This window comes from Schistocerca americana, chromosome 1 (genome assembly GCF_021461395.2).
Source record: "Schistocerca americana isolate TAMUIC-IGC-003095 chromosome 1, iqSchAmer2.1, whole genome shotgun sequence".
Taxonomy (NCBI): Eukaryota; Metazoa; Arthropoda; class Insecta; order Orthoptera; family Acrididae; genus Schistocerca; species Schistocerca americana.
The window spans coordinates 763,884,294-763,905,948 of NC_060119.1; the positions used below are offsets into that span (position 1 = coordinate 763,884,294).

Here is a 21,655-nt window from a genome sequence, read left to right on the forward strand (position 1 = left end):
GAGGTACTGTCAGAACTGAAGTGAGGGTGTCTCTCAAGTCATGCCTGCATAGGTTCCAGATTAGAGTTCCAAACCAGAACACAGTTTTAATCTGTCATGAAGTTTCCAAACACCACACACATTCCACTGACAAGTGGAAGATTCATTATGGAATATCCAAAGAGCTTACAGATCTTCTCAAAACTCAGCTAAAACCAGAGATTGGCATGAAATATAGCTGGAGCATGTACAGAACAAGGTTAAAATATGGCATACAAAGATAGGAAAACTAAACTGAGAAATTCTGTCAATGTCATTACAGTAGACCCAGAAATATTTATGAAAAGAATGATAAGATATGTATCCACATAGTCCTCATCTGTAAAATCAGTAAAGACAATAATTTTCCTAAGCAAAATACAAGAAAGAATTCAAAAAATTAGCAATCAGTGCCACTGGACATGGGCTGTATAAAACTATCACAGCTGACAGTAAATAACTGTTGCTTAACTGAAATTTATCATGTTTCAGAATATATGTGAAGTTATATATTCATCTTCAAAGTTTTATCAATGAGTAGTGACCAGCCTTCCACTTCTGCAAGCAATAAAAAATATTTACTATAAGGGGCAGTCAAATGAAAGCAAGACATATGGAATAAAGTAAGTTATCTGTTTATTATTTCAAAAGTAATCACCATAACTGATAATACGATTCCCTCTGTGAGACAAGACAGTCAACGCCTTTATGAAAATGTTTGTGGTGGTCCATGGAACCATGGTTGCACACAGGCACGCACCTCTGTGCCTCAAGCAAATCAATGGTCATGAATGTTCTTCTTCAGGATTCCAAAAATAAGGAAATTGCATGGGCTGTTTGGAAGATGTGTAACGGCTTCCCAGTGAAACTTCTCCAGTGTACTCTAAAATAACCTTAGCAAAATTTGGATGGGCACTATCCTGCAACAGACTGATGCCATCCATCAACATTCCTGGGTACTTGGACTTGAATGCATGCTTCAGTTTTTGCAAAGTGCCACTGTGGATGCCTGGGTACAGCTGTGATTCTGTAGGCAACCACAAACATTTTTCCATGAAGGCATTTGGCCATCTTGTCTCACAGTGGGATAAATTTATTAACAGTTATAGTAATTACTTTTGAAATAATAAACAGTTTACTTACTTCTTTCCATCTGTCCCTCTTATATTTGTCTGTCACTTATATGTAGTCATAGGTGTCGTGTGTGGTTCTGGAGGAAAAAGAGCCATAAAAAAGAATACAGGTATTGAGCAATGTATGTTAGCATTATGTAAACCTGAGAAATAAAGCACCTGAAACGTAAAAAAACAGCAGGGCGCTTTCCTTCTTTGCGGTGCAGATTTGTCACAGGATGAGAGTCTGACAGAGGAGTTTCAGCAAGTCTTGATTCTTCTGTAGCGTATATATCCGTCAGATAAAAATTTGCTGAAAAATAAAAAATGTATAAGTTTTGTTAGTAATGTAAACACAAAACAGATGGATTGACTCCAAAGGTATTATAGCTATGACTACACACAAATAACAAAAAATATCAATAAATGTATTCCACATGTAGACTGTAGAGCTCAACCATTGTAAAGCTCAACCACTTCACATTGAAACAGATGGAAATAACTGACTCAAATAAAATAGACAAATATATATAATAACTGAAGATCTCCCAACCTTATGAATTTTGCAATGCATCAATGCATGTTGGATTCCAAATTGTTCAAAATTACTCTGGTGTGCAAAACTTAAGGACAAAAGTAACTTTTGCATGATTTGTCACCGCCAAGTAACATAGTTCGATGAAACTTAGAGAATACATAGAAAGAACTGCTACAATACAGTACAGAAGGTAACTGAAGGAAATATGCAGTGAGATGAACAGAATGACCTTTTTATTCAAAGAAAATAATTATATTGAGGTCATCACATTTCATGATGGTCACCTGGACACTACAAAAGGTGGAACACTGTTCTTAATAATGTATCTGATCACCACAGACAGAATATTATGCTCTAAAACATGCTCCCACATTGGTCAGACGGTCGGTAAGCATTTATTGTGGTAGAGCATTCCATTCATCCACCAGGGCCATTGACAACTATTGGATGGTATTTAGTGCTTGTGGATGTGCTGCAGTACATCTCCACAACACATCTTCCACATGCTAGATGGGATTTAAGTTGAGGGAACAGGAAGGTCAGTCCATTAGCCATATATTGTCTCATTCCAAGAGCTCCCCCACCTGCACTATACAATGCAGTTGCACAGTGTCATACGTAGAAATTAAGTCAGGGCCAAATGTATCCTGAAAAGATGTACATGGGGAAGGAGTACAGTTTCACAATAATGCTGATTGGCAAGTGTACTATGTTTAGTGATTTGGAGGTCAGTAAACCCATGCAACATTATGCTTCCCCACACCTTCAACATTATGCTTCCCCACACCTTCAGACATGGACCACCAAAACGATTAAGTTTGACAATGTTCCAGGGAGCATTAAGTGTTCCCACATCTGGCCACATAAGGATAAATAATGTCCCCAGGAACACTATGAATCATGATGACTTCAGTGTGGCTATTGTCTTTGAATAATAGTGTAATTTCTGTTCATCTCATTGTGCATTTCTTTCCGTTACCTTGAGTACTATACTGGAGTTGTTCTATGTATGGTCCGTGTGTTATGGAGTCATTACCTGCCAGTGAAACACCATACAAAAGTTACTTTCAACCTTAAGTCTTACACACCAGTGTATAATCACCTACACCTACAGCATTCATATTTATACAGTATAGTCTGTAGTTTTGCATTTGTTTATAAGTGTACCTTTTGTAGCCTACTGAGATGACATGGAAAAATGGAAAGATGAAATAATGATGACAGTGTAACTCCTCATTTCTACCTTAAAGATTTTATTTTTATTTTAATAACTCACATAGATGATTCAGCCTCTTGTGCAACAAAATTAAATTTTTTACTTCTGAGACACTACGATTAATATTCGACTATGATATCTGACTTGAGCTCTGCCACACAGAAACAAAATTTTCATGCAAGACAGGTAGAGCCCCAGCACAGCTCCCTTTAACAACAATACACATCACCTTAACACACCCACCCCATTACTGTATTGTATTAACCTCTCATACATACATTAAGAAATTACAATTTTACAGTCTCATTCTTTTGGATTATCTTTACATGAACAAAACTATTTACATAGGTATTTCTGTAACTTTATTTTTAAGTATCTAAGTCCAAATGAAAGTAGACACAACACAAAGTAACTCATCATTTCCAACAGTTTGAAACACTATTATAAAAACAAAATGATCTTGCATCATTTTTTTAATCCTGTAGAACAGTAACAAACAGAAACACACAATGTAATAACTAAACTTCCATGAAATTGCCAAGCATAAAGACATTTTCATATATTAATTTCTATTGTCAACATTTTCAGTTCTTATTTCTGTTAACAGGTCACTACTTTTTACTGTCACTGTACTCAACAACAGTGAATACACTGTCATATGCACGGCACTATCCCTCATTATACCTAAAGATCATGTCCTCTCACCACAGACAACACTATAAGCCAGGCATGGGCAACCTTTAATGACCCACAGGCCTAATTCACACACTTACCTAAGTTCATGTGCCACCTCGTCATGTGATATGACAGTAGTGCTCCTAGCATATAAATTCACACATATAGCATCCATATCGTCAATATTTATGGAATAATGCACCAATATGAAATGCACCACCATGCCAACAAATTAAGTCTCAGAACAAGCATTTCTAAAGATACTTTTACTTTATGTTAACTGCATTTTCAGGTATTTACATTTATTTATACACTGTTTATTTTCTTACGATGTTTTACAATAGTTGTCTCAAAACCATCCATTGCAAAATTCTGCAATGCTGTTCATAATGAAAGAATGTCCATGATAAGTAAATAATGTAAACATCTGAAGACAGGATGCCAGGCATTTTGAAATGTCATCATGGAAAAATAAATACCTATAAAAGTAACTGGTTTTATTTAATTCATTGTAAATTATCTTCAATTTCAACAGCTGCAGTCTCCTATGTTCATAACAGAGAATAATATTTACCGACGTTAATACGAAAAAGCTAAGAAACACAAAGTATGTCAGTGAGATAGTTCGGCAATCTCAGTCGAACAAGCAATTAAGAGTAAGTTTGCAATTATTGGTCACATTAAGGTCAATCAAAAGTTTGAAATTTAGTGTGTTAATGTCCACAAATAATATCAGCAAGCATTTTTAAATATTTTTCCAAAAATACTTTCAATGACTAATTGCACAAGCAAAGGTTATTTCTGTAACACTAACTACATTAAACCCTCATTTCTTTATCAATTTAAAAAGCTAGTAAGTTTCAATCACTTGAACTTAGCATATATCAGTTGTATTATACAGAAGCCAAACTTGAAAAATGTGAACATCAGAATGACAAACTGTCAAACTGATAATACTCGCCTTCACATGCTCAACACACTTTGGAAATACTAACGGTGGGTATTTTGATTGGCATCAATACTGTCCCTCAATATTTCTGATAGTGACAATATGATAGTATTCCCCCTCAGATGGTCATTATATTGATGATAATACTGAATGTATGAGGGCTCCTTAACTTCCATGTGACATTTCTGCCACTGCAGATGATAGGCACAAATCACGTGTTGTTAGCAATGCGTAAAATGGCCAAACCTGCTCATATCTGTGATAGAGGCCAGAAAATGCATCCCAGAGAGACTAAAATGTTAGCAACTGCTCTCTCTCCCACAAATTTCTTTCAGAAGTCTGACTGAAAGCAAACGCAGGCCAAAACCGAGGTGTGAGCCGCCAGTTGCCCATCCATGCTCTGAGCCAACCAAGTGTTACCTAATGTGATAGTAGACAGTGACTGGGAAGGGACAAAATTACACCAGTGAGATTCTTTATTTCTTCACATTGATGTTTATTGAGTATTCTAGCATCAAGATGGCTCCCCAACACCTTCGATGCCCATAGAATCATTGCCACAATGCACAATTTGTCACTGCTGTTAGCATGGTAGAAGCGTGTTGTGCCTGCTATTACACAGGTCTCCTTAATTTAATTATTCATCAGTGTCTGATTATCTAACCAAGATGATAATTCATAACAATAATGGAAATTCTTGGTTGAAGCAATATGTAAAACAAGGCAAAGGCAACCACTCATCCGTGGTGTGACTGCTGTTTTTGTTACATGTATCTGTTCTCCATGTATCGATTCACTGTAGTTAGTGTGAATCCTATTTTCTGTAATGTGTTTCTGTTCTCCACACATCAATCCACTACAGGTGAGTGGTTGCCTTTCCCTTATTTCATAATATGATAATTCCAACTGTACTAACAGGACAGATTGCTATTCACCACTTGAAGGAGGTCATCGCACCCAGAAATAGTGGTCATGTGTGTGTGTGACTAATTCTTGTGTGAATGCATGCGAGTTTTTTGGTTCTGAAGGACATTGCCTGAAAGCTGAAATATTTCTAACGTCTTTTTCACTGTGCCTGTCCACAACTCATCAATTCCTCTATGAGCCGAGTAGCAACCTGTCCTTACCATATTATTGTTATTCAATCCTGGACTTTAGGGATGATAAATCCATTTTATGCATTATTTTACAAAACTTGGTCTAATTGTCTCTGTCAGGTACTATGGCCAATGGTCTTACATCCAGCTGAAGTTCATGCAGCAAGCACATCCAGTACCTTGTTAACGGCACCTGATAAAGAAGACTACATCAATAGTTTTGAAATTTTGTGTATAAAAATGGAATATCCTCCAGAATGAACACCCAGAAATATACCTCCTATGAACCATGAGGGCTTTCCTGCGACTACAACTTGGTATTCTTTACATTTATACAACATGCAGGTTAATAGCATGAATGTCATATAAAATGAAGAGAGGTCATAAATTTTACATTTAAAGAAATAAGTTTATCATAAGCAAAGATTTTTGCGACAGAACTACTCACTATATTTCTGTTGCATAATAGATTCCCATTTTTCAACATCAGTGGAATTATGTTTGTATATGGCACATTATACTTATCTCAAAGTTCATATTCATCCTACATCATGTTAATGTTTTAAAATCACCTATGTAGGTATTCATGTTATTTAAAAATTATCTGATATTCTTAAATGAGATGGTACTGATCAAAACTAGAAAAAGAAGTCTCACAAACATAAGGTCAGTAACATATACTTGTGTATATTCGTATCTGTATTCCATGAGTCACCTTGTGGTGTGTAGTGGAAGGTACTTCCGGTACGATTAACATTATCCCCAAGCCCGTTCCATTCGAGAATGATTCATGGAAAGAATGAAGTCTCTAAGTCTCTGTATGAGCTCTAATTCCTCTGATGTTCTGATCATGGTCATGTAGTGAAGTATATGTGCGGGGAAGTAATATGTTGCACTGCTATCCTCAGAACTTGGCCATTGGAGTTTGTTGGGCATGTTGACTGTTAAGGTACTCTGTAGTTTGTTGACTGTCACTCCTGCTAAGTAAAAATATTTTCTTATCTTCCTTAAAATTCCTTTAACATTTTTAATGATGGATGCTACAATGGTCATATGGTCACTGATTCCTTCCTCTACATTAACTATTTAGGAAAGTTTGGGTCTCTAAGTTACCAGAACGCCTCAAATTTTGCCCTCTAACTGCTTGAAGTATTTTTCAAAAATCATTCAGAACAGTATTACACAAATCCATATCTCTGGCACCAGTTTTCTATGTTCTCACATTATATAGTTGGCAAATCGAAGTTTCCCCCTATTACAAAAACATTATCAGGAAACAAACTTTTGATATTCTCAGAGTTTTCTCTGAAGAATTCTGCCACTACAGTTCCTGATGGTATAAAAGCGTCTGATTACCATGTTTGACCCACCTTTGATGCTTACCCCCACCCAGATTATTTCACATTTGGAATATATAATAGTCTCAAAAGATACTATTCAACTGTTTATGGTGACAGATACTTTGCCACCATTATGGTCCAGCCTACCCTTGTGATATATATTCACATCTAAATTCAGGATTTTACTGTTATCCATTTCCTATTTCATCCAGCTTTTTATTCTAAGAACATTGTGGGCATTATTACCTTTAAAAAGTGAGACTGATTCTGGGACCCTATTACTTGGCAAACAAAACTGGTAATCTTGTCACAGTAGCAGCACCATCATATTTATACCCAAGAAGCACGGAGGAGAGGTAGTAACAGTGTATACTCCTGTAGTCTTACAAGTGGGCTTTCATTTTCTTCGTGTCTCTATAAGGCACTGAATGAAGTGGCCATTTAGAACACGAATAGAAACATGATGTACAGAATATTGCATCTGTGATGCTCGTGATGCTTTGCTGGCAGTATCCAAGGAACTACCTTCCCCAGTGATGTCACTATTTTCCACAGCAGTGTCTGTTAATTCATCATCTGCTGTTTCAGTCATGAATTATATTGCTGACTCTTAATTAGAATCTATGCTGACTAATTTTATTATATTTTCAGTTTCCTTGCCCATCATAGTATCCCTCCTGCAATAGTCATCACACACTTTTTTGGCATGATACATGGCCTTTCAAGTCTTCTAATGTCATGTCACAACAGTAAATGCTAATACCACAGCAGCTAAAGCAAACTGACTGACTGGTCTAGTGGCTAGGAGTTTAGGCTAGTGCCAACGATGTTCCAGTTTGATTCCCATTAATCACTTCAAATTTCTTTGTGGCAGAGAGTGCTGTAAGCGTATATGCAACACCTTGACGTGCGCCGTGGCACAAGGCTGCCAGCACGATACACTTCAAATAGTTCGCCGGCAGCAGCTGTGCAGGCTGGCCACCAGAGGTCACCTGTAGTGGGTCACAAGACTAGTGCACACTGCACGACATCTGTCATGTCACCTAACGTAATATAGGGTCATCATGTCACCTAAAGACAGCGCAGCCAGTGCCCCCCCCCCCCCACCCCCACCCCTCGGATTTTGTTCTACTACTGATTGTACTGTTAACAAGGGTGGCTAACAGAACTTGAAAAAAAAAATCCCTGGTAATTCCATGCATGGGGAGCAAGATGGTGTCTTAAGAAGTGCCTAATAAATTAACATCAAGCAGGGAGTGAAAGGGGGGGGGGGGGGGGCAGGGGGACTGAGTCAGCTTCTCACAGTGACAACTTTTGTTTCCTCTCCACTGAGATATAGCAGCCATAACCAGTAGTTGGACTGCAGTTTTTTAAACATCAATAATTTTTATGGAATAATGTTTATACAATTAACACACTTCAGTGTATTAATTATTTTAAAATTTGTGATTTATAAAACTCATAAAATTAAATTCCGATGCTAGGTTAAACATAGAGAATTCCCTGAGATTTTATGAAATTCCTGAAATTCCCTCAGATTTCCCTGATTTTTCCAGGGAAACCTGAGGGAGTTTTAGGTAAAATGTAACTCCGTAAGAACTACAGGTATTTCAGAATAAGAGCCACCATGTGTTTCTATGTTTGTCGTTTACTTGAATGTGGATCAATAAACTTTTGTTCTTACTGGCCGCAATACTGGTTGTGCCTAGCATCATGACAAAAATATCTAGGAGGAGGCCCATTCAGCCTTATGAGGGCAATTGAAAAGCCACTTGAATCAAGTCTCCGAAGTACTGTTATGTCAAAAAGCATTCACCAAGCAAGACATCACATGTTTACTTATTAGCAGCAAAGGCATCATCTGTTACTTTTTCAAGTAAAAAGAATGAGATGCTTGACATGTTATGACTACGACTTATTCCTTGCAAGAGTCCAGACCAGTTGTATAGGATTGAGGTCTAGATGGTATGCTGGCAATAGGTAAGGAACCATTTTCTCACAAAATTCTGTCAGTGGAAAAAAGAGGTGGATTCTGATTTTCCTTAATTAATGCCAACAGTTTGGCTTTTCTTGCCTCTAATTATTTTTAATTTTTCTGTCCATTTCTTCAAGATGCTAGAGATCACAGAAATTGCTGTCTAGTAATACAGTTGGACTCGCAGGGTTGTGTGAACCTTTTTCCAAAACTGTCTACCACAAAAAATATTAAGTGGTCGTCAGGAGTTGAACCTGGAACATTGGCATTACTAAACAAAAGCGCTCTTCACTAGACCTTGAAGTCAGTTTATTTCAAGTGCTGTGTTATTAGCTTTTACTGTTGTGACGTTAGATTTGAAAGGGTGTGTATCATTACTACTGGAGGACAGATACCTTGGCAGACAAGAAAGTTGAAAATACACTGATGGAAAAATATCACAATATCAAAATGTAAGTAATGCAAAGTAATGAAATTGCAGGAATACATTTATCTAGGTAACATATTTATTAAGTGATTAACACTGCAAGATCACAAATTAATGTGAATGTGAGATAAACCATTGCAAATGTGAAATGTTGGTAAATTAATAACCAGTGTAACCACCATAATGTTGAAGGCAAGCATGCAAACATGCAGGCATTGTGCTGTACAGGTGCTGGATGTCAGTTTGTGGGACAGAGTTCAATGCCTGTTGCACTTGGTCAGCCAATACAGAGACAGTCAATGCTGGCTGTGGATGACACTAGAGTTGTCATCCGATGATGTCACATACATGCTCGACGGGAGACAGATCTGATGATCGACAAGATCAAGGAACATGTCGACACTTTGTCGACATGTAGGGTTACAACAGTGGTATGTGGGTAAGTGTTATCCTGTTGGGGAAAAAAACCTGGAATGCTGTTCATGAATGGCAGCACAACAAGTCAAATCACCAAACTGCCATAAAAACGAGAGTGCTGCTACTGTCATATAAAATTGAATCAAGACCATAACTTCAGGTATGGGTCCAGTGTGTCCAGCTTGTAGACAGGTTGGTTGTGGTCCTCAGCTGGCCTCCTTCTAAACAATGCATGGCCATCACTGGCACCGAGATGGAACTAACTTTCATCAAAAAACACCACAAACCTACACCCTGCCCTCCAATAAGCTCTTGTCTGGCACCACTGAAGTCACAAATGGCAGTTGTTTCGGGTCAGTGGGACACATGTTACAGGGCATCTGGCTCGGAGCTGTCCTTGAAGCAACTGATTTGTAACAGTTTCTTGTGTCACATGGTGCTAACTACTACTCAAACATCTGCTGCAGATGCAGCGCGACACACCAGAGCCATACTCCAAATGTAATAATGGTATTTCCTCTCAGCAGTGCCAAGTGGCCGTCCAGAGCCTGGTCTTCTTGTGATCATACATAATCGTGATCACTGCTGCCAGTAGTCAGGTACAGTGTCTATATTTCTGCCAAGTCTGTCTGTAGTATCAGTTAGTTAGTTAGTTAGTTAGTTAGTTATGTGCTCCATTGATCAAAGCATGGAAAACCGTTATGATGTGGAACGTGTCAAATGCACAAGAAATGCGCACAGGAAACAAGTTTCTTTTACATTATAGTGTTATACCTAAATATTTCTATTATTTATCCCATTCCCTTAAATGGCACAAAATGCATATATTATATCTCCACATACATTTACTCATATTGAAGAATTCATCTATGGTATAGAAGGAGTTGTCAAGGAGGTACGATTTCAATTTGTTTTTGAAACTATTACTGTTGTCTGTCAGACATCACACCGAAGGAACATCCATCTTCTTGCTGCTCAATTATATGACCTTGATCAAACTCACTGAGGTGCTGATAATGGGGTCTTTGTGGTCTTAAAGACACTCTTGACTAATATCAACTCACCATGTCCAACCTGAGGTAACTAATGCTCAAGTCCATTACATCACTTATTTAAAGCAAATCTGCTTTGCATCCTCATAGTGGTGCTACTAGTGCCATTTTTATGTGACTGGCACCAAATTTTAATAGACATCTTCTTTGAGATGTAAAAACATGCCCACCAACTTTCATTTATGTCGCACAATTCCTTCATGGTGTGGCGATTTTTTTTTTTTCTGTCAGTGTATAACAAAATTGGTTGGCATCATGTTCCTCCTTCAGTAATTTGCACACCATTGACTTATTAAGTTTTGCCCGCAAACAGTTACTTGCACCTTCGATTGCCCCTCTTTGCTGCTGTCACACCTATCTCACTCTCATTGGCAGTAAGCTTAATGATGTTAACAGAAAACTGCCATTTGCTTCCCATGAAGGTATTCATGGCAGCTTTTCATGATCATGTTTCATGCTCATACTGTGCGGTGCATGCTACCTTGAATTGGACTGTGGTCACGTGACTAAATTAGTTCGTGCCGAGGCCAGGTTACCACTGTGTCCTGCTGATATCATCATGAGTGATATTTACTAATACTACATTACAGTTTCTCATACTGATCTGAGAGGAAAAATGTTTCTCTAATGTGCTTCAGATTCTTTGAATTACAGCCAGTAATTCATCACTGACCTTATGAAGGGTTTCCTCTAGCGTAAAAGCCCCCTCATACATACCAGAGATATCCCACTACCCAAGTAGTAACTTCCTTCGTATAGTGCACATCTGACCTATCAAGGGAGCCCTTCAATCCTCCACTTATATCAGAGATTGAGAAATCAGCATCTAAAATCATCACACAATCATTTGAACTTTTGGTTCATATCTTAGACTTGGTTCCAAAGCAGAGGAACATGACCAATTCTGGGTACAATAATGCAAATAGTAAGCCTTGCTCCCAACCCACGTGTGATGCTAGTTGCCTTCTGCACTTGAGCAATCCACCTAAAGGAGCAACAATGGCCTCAGAACCCAGGTAGCAAGGGTCAGTGATGCCATGGGAACATTTTGTATTATAATAGTCATCTGTTTGATGTAGTTATCACATCCTTGAGCTGTTCTTCTTAAAGAATCATGGCTGCCCTTAGATTTGATCACATGAATGGGGCACATGCTCCTGTAGCATGCCGTGCACTGATTGTGAGTGTGGAATACATCAATGGTTTTAAGTATCTCCAAACCCATAAATATAAGATACTAAGATCAGACATCGAGGGATCATCAATTTAGTATGGGAGGGCAGCGTGGAGGGTAAAAATTATAGAGGGAGACCAAGAGATGAATACACTAAGCAGATTCAGAAGGATGTAGACTGCAGTAGGTACTGGGAGATGAAGAAGCTTGCACAGGATAGAGTAGCATGGAGAGCTGCATCAAACCAGTCTCAGGACTGAAGACCACAACAACAACAACAAGATCAGATAAATTGGGAATCCTCACTAATGGAGTTTCTTGACAACTGAGCCATAATTCATTACACGTTTGTGTGAGATACCACTGTAAAAGGTACATGAAAGGGAGTTGTGCACTGTCATTCATACGAAATGGAAATGAGCGCACGGCATTGTGGGCCGGGAGTCCCCCATTCGGGGGCGTTCGGCCGCTGAGGGCAAGTGCTTATTGCATTCGACGCCACATTGGGCGACTTGCGCACCAGAGATGGGGATGAAATGATGATGAGGACAACACAACACTCAGTCCCTGAATGGAGAAAATCTCCTGCCCCAGCCGGGAATCGAACCTGGGCCCCTTGGCGTGGTAGGCGGTAACGCTCCGCTACACTATGGAGGCGGACTGTCATTCATAATCTACACCTGATCTCTGTCTGTAGGGGTAATGAACTCTAATAATCTCAGTAATTTCTTATGCAAAAATTGGTGATAAAAAGTATCCATTAATTTGTCACTAATCTTGTTTAGATGCTATCCCAACCTCAAAATGGTACGTATGGAATGGCAGATGTAGGAGACAGCTGCAAGTGTTATCCATTACAGTCAGAGGATTAAGCACAGAGAGAGAAACACAGCCAATAAGAAATGTGTAATGAATGTCAACAGGGAGACAGTTTATACTACTCTGTACTGGTCCATACCACAACTAGTACATGTTTCTGGACACATGTTTATTAGAATTTTATTCATAAGTTTCGACCAGTACCATCTCCTGGAAGAATATGGAGTGCCTAAGGAATGAAACATTTTGCATACTGTCAATGTATAAGATAATTTATTTATTAATCGATTGATGGACTCTGTATGTTTCTTGCAGTTTGATTTTATAAAGATACCACCTGACAATGAGCCATACTTGAAACAGATAGCAGAAAAATACATATAACAAAAACATGAGTTTGATGGAATTATTGTACTGTCAGTACTTGTAAAATACTTCTTATCTTTTATTCTGCCAAAGAAAGCAGGTGTTGACAGATGTGAAAATTACCGAACTATCAGTTTAATAAGTCACGGCTGCAAAATACTAACAGACTAATTCTTTACAGATGAATGGAAAAACTGGTAGAAGCCGACCTTGGGGAAGATCAGTTTAGATTCCGTAGAAATACTGCAACACATGAGGCAATACTGACCCTACGGCTTATCTTAGAAGCTAGATTAAGGAAAGGCAAACCTATGTTTCTAGCATTTGTGGACTTAGAGAAAGCTTTTGACAATGTTGACTGGAATACTCTCTTTCAAATTCTGAAGGTGGCAGGGGTAAAATATAGGGAGCGAAAGGCTATTTACAATTTGTATAGAAACCAAATGGTAGTTATAAGAGTTGAGGGGCATGAAAGGGAAGCAGTGGTTGGGAATGGAGTGAGACAGGGTTGTAGCCTCTCCCCGATGTTACTCAATCTGTATATTGAGCAAGCAGTGAAGGAAACAAAAGAAAAATTTGGAGAAGGTATTAAAATCCATGGAGAAGAAATAAAAACTTTGAGGTTTGCTGATGACATTGTAATTCTGTCAGAGACAGCAAAGGACTTGGAAGAGCAGTTGAACGGAATGGATAGTGTCTTGAAGGGAGGATATAAGATGAACATCAACAAAAGCAAAACGAGGATAATGGAATGTAGTTGAATTATGTTGGGTGATGTTGAGGGTATTAGATTAGGAAATGAGAGATTTAAAGTAGTTAAGAAGTTTTGCTATTTGGGGAGCAAAATAACTGATGATGGTCGAAGTAGAGAGGATATAAAATGTAGACTGGCAATGGCAAGGAAAGCGTTTCTGAAGAAGAGAAATTTGTTAACATCGAGTACAGATTTAAGGGTCAGGAAGTTGTTTCCGAAAGTATTTGTATGGAGTGTAGCCATGCATGGAAGTGAAACATGGATGATAAATAGTTTAGACAAGAAGAGAATAGAAGCTTTCGAAATGCGGTGCTACAGAAGAATGCTGAAGATTAGATGGGTAGATCACATAACTAATGAGGAGGTGTTGAATAGGATTGGGGAGAAGAGAAGTTTGTGGCACAACTTGACTAGAAGAAGGGATCGGTTGGTAGGCATCAAGGGATCACCAATTTAGTATTGGAGGGCAGCGTGGAGGGTAAAAGTCGTAGAGGGAGACCAAGAGATGAATACACCAAGCAGATTCAGAAGGATGTAGGTTGCAGTAGGTATTGGGAGACGAAGAAGCTTGTGCAGGATAGAGTAGCATGGAGAGCTGCATCAAACCAGTCTCAGGACTGAAGACCACAACAACAACAACAACAACAACATTCTGCTGAAATAAAATACTGCTTCTGCAAGATGCAGTTAGCTACTTTAAATAATATTCTCACTATATGCTTTGATAAATGAAACTCTGAGTGTATGGTCTCGCAGTGACATGACTGAATAAAATCTCCTCAGGCTTCCAACCATGACAAACGGTTAAACATCATGAAAGTACACAAAATATGTTAGCATTCTTGTTTTCCAATCAAAAGAATGAAAGAGACTGAACGTTTTCATCACACTGAGATTTTTGATTAGTTGATCAGTGTTTCAATTACCTTTTGGTATGTTATTCATTTGAATATCAAGTAATTTTACATTCAAGATTTCATTTAGTGTCCAATAATCCATTTCCAGTACTTGTCAATAATAGTTATTTGTTCGATACTGTATGATGTATGTTTCTGTTAGATTAAGATTTAAGTTGTTCACTGTTAAGTGGCTAATCTGTTTAGCTGGCATTTAAGCTGTGTGTAATTTGGCTGTTTGGGCTCTTGATTAATATGCTTGTATCATCAGAAAGCACTACAGATGCAGACAGTCCTTTACAAGTTTATCAATGAGTATCAAAGCAAAATGTCCGCCAAGACCTGAAAAACCAGACTATGTCATATTTTACATTCTCTCATAATAAGTCTAGTTTTACTTCAGTATGGAAATCTGTGAAAATAGCAGTCTGCTGTTTGTTGTGAATGTAAAATTATAGCCTCAATAGTATTCTACATACTGTTCACAGCCATCTCCACCAAGGCAACATACATGGAAAACAGCAGTGGTAATTTGTGAAATTTATCCAGTATCACAGGAAAGAGTGTTTATGATGGATTGGAACAGTGGAAGTCAATTTACCTTAAAACAGGGTTTAACTTTCCCCTAAATTATGGCTCTTGATATGAATTAGCGAGAACTATAAATGCGATGGACCCATTCTTGTGTCCACAGGGTAATTTGGACTGATTCAGAACATTCATGAGCAGTCACACATGTATTCAGTCCTACAAAATCCTCAGGTCTGAACATAACTGAAAGTCACTGGGTCTTCCAGAGCCATTGCAACAAACATCAGCACTGGCATCCAACTAATTTGGGCAACCAGCACAACTGTTGTGTTAGAGGGGGTTGTACATTCATATTTCCTGTATCCTGAAATTTGTTCTAGCACATCTTGACAAATCACAAATGTTACCAAAGTTGTGAACATGTTCCCTGATGGTAGAATGAAGGTGACTAATTTCTTGTCCATTTATGCTACTGATCTTTTGGTCAGAGGTAAGAAAGTAGATAATGACAATGTAAAAATGGCATTTTTAAGTTACCACAAAAACTCTGTAGGGATAAATTCAAAATACATTTGTCAAATGAATATGAAATTGTCTGTTGAAGGAAGCAACTGACACTCATATTCTACTGGAAAAAAATGTATATATGTAAAATACGAAAGACAAAATATAAAAAATAGAGAAATTTTGCCTCTTTGTTTTATTAACAACTAACAGAGCAAGATGGAATGTAATAGCTTAATATATACATTATGTACCAAACAATACAGATCTTTGCCTTGAGGTTCTGAATGCTCCTATTTTACCAAAGATGAAGAAGAAATGTATAAAGAAATGAGAAGGAAGAAAGGAATTCAAGGAAATGTCAATAAATAATACAAAGTTGAAAATGGTTGTCAGAGGTTCAAACTTATCATATGTAAACTATTAGCAATTTTTACACCATAATAGCAAATGAGGAATGAGAAAAATTCATTTATCACTAGTGTATATGATATGTTTTGTATGTGAACACCTGATAACTGGCCATTATTTTCAGACAGTTTCTTATTACTTACATAAATGCTGGACTAGTTCTGCGAGCAGGCTTCAGATACACCAGATTAAAACACATAAATACATTAGCAATGCAAAACTATTTTATACAAGTAGACCAGGCAGAGGACATGTCCAGTCACACATTAAGGTGTGGTCACATTGAGCCGATACGATATGCAATACAATATGTTGCAATTAAGGTAGTGCAACATATGCTTATCGGTGCCCCATTTGGGATGAAATGCAATGCAGTATCGTGCGCTAAGTACCTGCATTATTACAAGCAGCAGGTCAGCACAAATCACATTTCTGTTTCATTTGCAATTATGAGCTTTTCTGAAGATGATGTTATTATGGCATAGCATTATTTAAAGTTCAAAAAACTGAAAGGAAAGGAAGTACTGGGAGCACCTGTACCACAATATTAATAACAGACAGTTTGGCTGTGGTGTTTCACCAGCTCTAGTTCAGCTGTGTTTTTTTGTCAGCTCTCTCGACAATAACATGAATTCTACAGAACGAGTCCAAACAGTTTCCACTTTCTGGAGCCACTAGTATCAGCTATTCTGACAAGGAATGACAAAAATTTTCAACTCACTATTTCTCCTGCTGAGAAGGTAGGTTGGTGAAAGTGTGTGAATGTCATTAAAAATCCCACTATCAAAAGTTTATTTTTAGGAAGATTACTTAGTGTGGTACTTTAGTCAATGAAGTAAATACATAAATAATGGGCACAGGTTTAAAAGCTACAAGTGATTCAGCTTTAGGTGTATTCACAAGGAATGTTGCCAGATTTGAAGTTAGATCAGTCACCATTGATGTTGTAGCAGTTGCTGGTGAATTACATGCAGGGATAGACAATGTATTTGAAATGGAGGAATCCTATGGACATGGAGGAAAATTCCAACATCTCCATCTTGTTTTTGTACAGCTTCTCATGCAAAAATAGTAGGCATTTTGCCTTTGCAACTCTTCTAAACCTGTCACTATGTTTCTTGAAATCAGACAGCATGACTGAAAACACATCCAGTCAGCATCATCAACTGATGAATTCTGGTGTCTTTTAATTTCATTAAGTTTTCTCAGTTTCCAGCCAGTCAGCAAATGTTTCCCTAGCATCACTCTTGCTGGCTTCGGCATTTCTTTTGGAGAGAGGTCAACCACATTACTTGTTTCTTCTGACATCTAACAACTTTCCACTTCCTGAGGGTCTGTGGCAGACAGCAGTTCATTAAAACTGCCGTGCTGTCTTTATTTTCCTTAAGTGGTGGTACATGCCCAGAAGAGGGGGAACACCTTCATGTATGGGCAACGAGATGAGAGGTGGGGGGCCCAAATAATGTGGTTTCTCGATTAGACAAGGGCTTTTTTCAACGAGCTGAATGAAAATGATCATCTTTGAACTGCCCTCCTGTGTAAATGACATGTTGACTATAACCAGCACAGAAAGAAATGCACAGGTCAAGACTTCTTTCCAATTTGACAGCATAAATGCAAGTGACTGGGTCATAGTGTCAAGTGTGGTGCATCTAGTTCATCGCAGTCAAACATAAAAATGTATATACTTGAGGATGGAAAGAGGTAGCGTTCTTCTTCCAGCACTAAAAACAGTTTCAATATGTTAGCCGCATTTCTTATGCAGCAATATGTGCCCTAAAATGCACCAACTGAAAACTGGCCAGTGACTTAAATTTTCACTGCAAACTTTTCAAAATATGCACAGTGTTATATTTTAATTTGAAGTACCACAATAATTTTGGGCAGTAGTGAAAAGAAAACCAGCTCTCTATTAAGCTGTGATATCAGCCTATAAGATGTGAAAAAATCAGTTCTTTTCCAAAGAGTTTTCTCAATACTGAATGGAAAATACTGTGATGTGGATAACATGTGTGAAACCCAGGACAGTGTTTTTAATTTTTTACAGGAAAAGTAAAAGTTTTCTGAGGTACTAACTACAGAGATGTACCTTTGCTTCATCTACATAAATCAATTTTTTTAGGTACATCAGATGACATGAAATTTCCCTCCCCATGTGTTGTACAATACCAGTTGCATGGAGTGACCAGTATGCCCTGTGGCACCAGGCAATGCAATAGAGATGCATATTGGTGTTGTATTGCTGTCATATCAAGTGTGAACCACATAAGCCACTTCTACTGTTTCAATGTGCTCTGACAATGCAGGTTGCTTCTGCGTCGTATTGCTTGTTGCATTGTGTATCATATCACATATTGTATTGCCTCAGTGCGAATTGAATCTAAGTCTTTGCTCATTGCTTTCCCACTGATTGATTAAGTGTAAGCAATATGCATATGTAGAGCAGAAGGTTTAAATCCCTGAATCCTGCACTCATTCAACACACATGATAATATAATTCCATTAATTTAGTGTTCTATTTTCTTCTGTGCATACATTTTCCAGTATGTGTCACGTGTCTTTCATACATGAGTAAATTGTACATGAGGAAAGCTGTTACTCTCCTACATAAATTAGCACACTCTCCTACATAAATTAGCACACATTTTCTAAACAAAAACGTATGTTCCATTTCATGTTACATTTAACAAATATTTATGGAGATGTTGACTTTACTGATTTAGTCATAAGTCTTTATTATCCATTTAAACGGCCTTTAATTACAAAACTTTGGTCCATTATTACTTATATTATGATTCCTGAGTGTGACGCTGCCAGAAAATTATGAATGACTGTCCTCACTCAATCCCCTGTGCCCTTTACGATGGTTCTCCCTTCACCTCATTCTTATATACCCATAGTATTCCATGCACCCTTCAGTTCCTGTTGGTGAGACTCCTCGCCCTGAAAGCTCAAAATCCACCATCTTCAGTGACTTTAACAAAATATTTTTAATCAGACTTACTGCATTACAGTAACATATGGAACATATGCACTATGTTATCAAAATTATCTGGACACCTGACTGAAAAGACTTACAAGTTTGTGGGGCCCTCCATTGGTGATGCTGGAATTCAATATGGTGTTGGCTCACCCTTAGCCTTGACGACAGCTTCCACTCTAGCAGGCATATGTTCAATCAGTTGAGGAAGGTTTCTTGGGGAATGGCAGCCCATTCTTCACGGAGTGCTGCACTGAGGTGAGGTATTGATGTCAGTCAGTGAGGCCTGGCATGAAGTTAGCGTTCCAAAATATCCCAAAGGTGTTCTATAGGATTCAGGTCAGGGCTCTGTGCACGTCAGTCCATTACAAGGATTTTATTGTCATGTAACCAATCTGCCACAGGTCGTGCATTATGAACAGGTGCACAATCATGTTGAAAGATGTGATTGTCATCCCTGAATTGCTTTTCAACAGTGGGAAGCAAGAAGGTGTTTAAAATTCAATGTAGGCCTGTGCTGTGATAGTGCCACACAGAAGAACAACCTACACCTTGCCATTGGATTTCCACATTGTGTACCATGATTCATCACTCCACACAACGTTTTTCCACTGTTCAATCAACAAATGTTTACACTCCTTACCCTAGGCGAGGCATCATTTGGCATTTACCGGCATTATGTGTGCCTTATGAGCAGCCACTAGACCATGAAATCCAAGTTTTCTCATGTCCCGCCTGTCATAGTACTTGCAGTGGATCCTGATGCAGTTTGGCATTCCTGTGTGATGGTCTGGATAGATGTCTGCCTATTACACATTACGACCCTCTTCAACTGTCGGCAGTCTCTGCCAGTCAACAGATGAGGTCAGCCTGTACACTTTTGTGCTGTACATGCCCCTTCATGTTTCCACTTCACTATCACTTCAGAAACAGTGGACCCAGGGATGTTTAGCAGTGTGGAAATCTTGCATACAGATGTATGACACAAGTGACACCCAATCACCTGACCACATTCGAAGTCCGTGAGTTCTGCGGACCGCCCCATTCTGCTCTCTCACAATGTCTCTACCGAGGTCACCGATATAGAGTACCTGACAGCAAGTGGCAGCACAATGCACCTAATATGAAAAACTTATGTTTTTGGGGATGTACGGATACTTTTGATCACATAGTGCATACAGTTGGCTGCAATTATTTGAGTCATTACCACTGTGTATGTAGGAGAGAGCTTTCACTGACAAATATTATATACGATAAAGAATGTACCATTTGTGGTGGGGAAGCCACAAAAATTATGAGTTCTCCATATTAGACAATAAAAGAATGAATGCAGACACTTAATAACAGTACTTATAATAGAATGCTATTTTTGGTATCCATATGTACTGTTATCCTCTGAAACTGCACACATTTAATTACACTAATTTTATACGTAGTAGCTTCCTTTTAGAATTACAACTGCTAAACACAGAAAATATATGTTACGAGCTTCACTATAAGATGGGCAATATATTGGTTAAACAGACGTAAGTGTGCAACAATAGTGGGCCAGGCACTCTGCAGCAAAAGCAAGCAAGACAAAGCCCTTCTTGTGATAAATTGAAAATGTAAGCTGACAAATTAATTTAGTCTATGTCACCACAGTTCACATTGTGTTATTACCTGGATCCTTAGTTATATGGAATGCTCGAAGTGCTACAGTGAGGAATTGTTCTAATGAAGCCTGTCTTGGCACAGTGATGACACGGAATATGCGCCTTCGATATGAACTGTTACCATCATAGACTTTTACCATTTCTGTAATAAAAATTAAAATTCTGTTTGTAAAACTGTTTTATAAAAATCAGTAATTCAACACTCAGCATAATTTGACATTGCTGTTTATTAAAAAATGATTATAGGCATACTGAATACCATACAAACAACATACATTCCCTCAAGCACTTCCCATTTATATTCTCATTTCAATCATCTGAGTACCAAACAAACAACATGCATTCCCTCAAATACTTTCCATTTATATTCTCACTTCAATCATCAATTCATATCTGAGGCACTCATTCATCACATTCACCAGATACCATCAAGAAGAACCTTCAGAGATGTGGAATATGTCAAGTTGCACTTTAACAAAACAGAACCAAATCATATAAACTTAATTTGTACACTAAATTAACAACAAACTATTACTACATTAACAATGAACTATCACAATATCATTTACTGCTATTTGTGATTATACCAGTGAAATGTAACCCAATAAATTAGCAAGAAAGCCACTACTTTTGCAGAAGATGTGCTGTTTCCTCAGCTATTTTAAGTAGCTGCTACTAGTATTTTTCAAAGACAATGGAAGGCAATACCTCTCTAATAACAACTTACAATTCACCATCACATAACGATA

General features: G+C 38.0%; 1 protein-coding gene across 8 annotated transcripts in view; it reads right to left on the reverse strand.

Moving 5' to 3' along the window:
• The window catches only part of LOC124611756 (diacylglycerol kinase theta), a 713,198-nt gene that overhangs the window by 202,724 nt on the left and 488,819 nt on the right, over positions 1-21,655 (reverse strand). For all 8 annotated transcript variants that reach the window (XM_047140277.1, XM_047140271.1, XM_047140276.1 and 5 more), the window contains 2 exons: positions 20,914-21,048; positions 1,311-1,443 (listed from right to left, as the gene is read on the reverse strand). In XM_047140277.1, the coding sequence (XP_046996233.1) occupies positions 1,311-1,443; positions 20,914-21,048 (268 nt within the window). The remainder of the gene's footprint in view (positions 1-1,310; positions 1,444-20,913; positions 21,049-21,655) is intronic.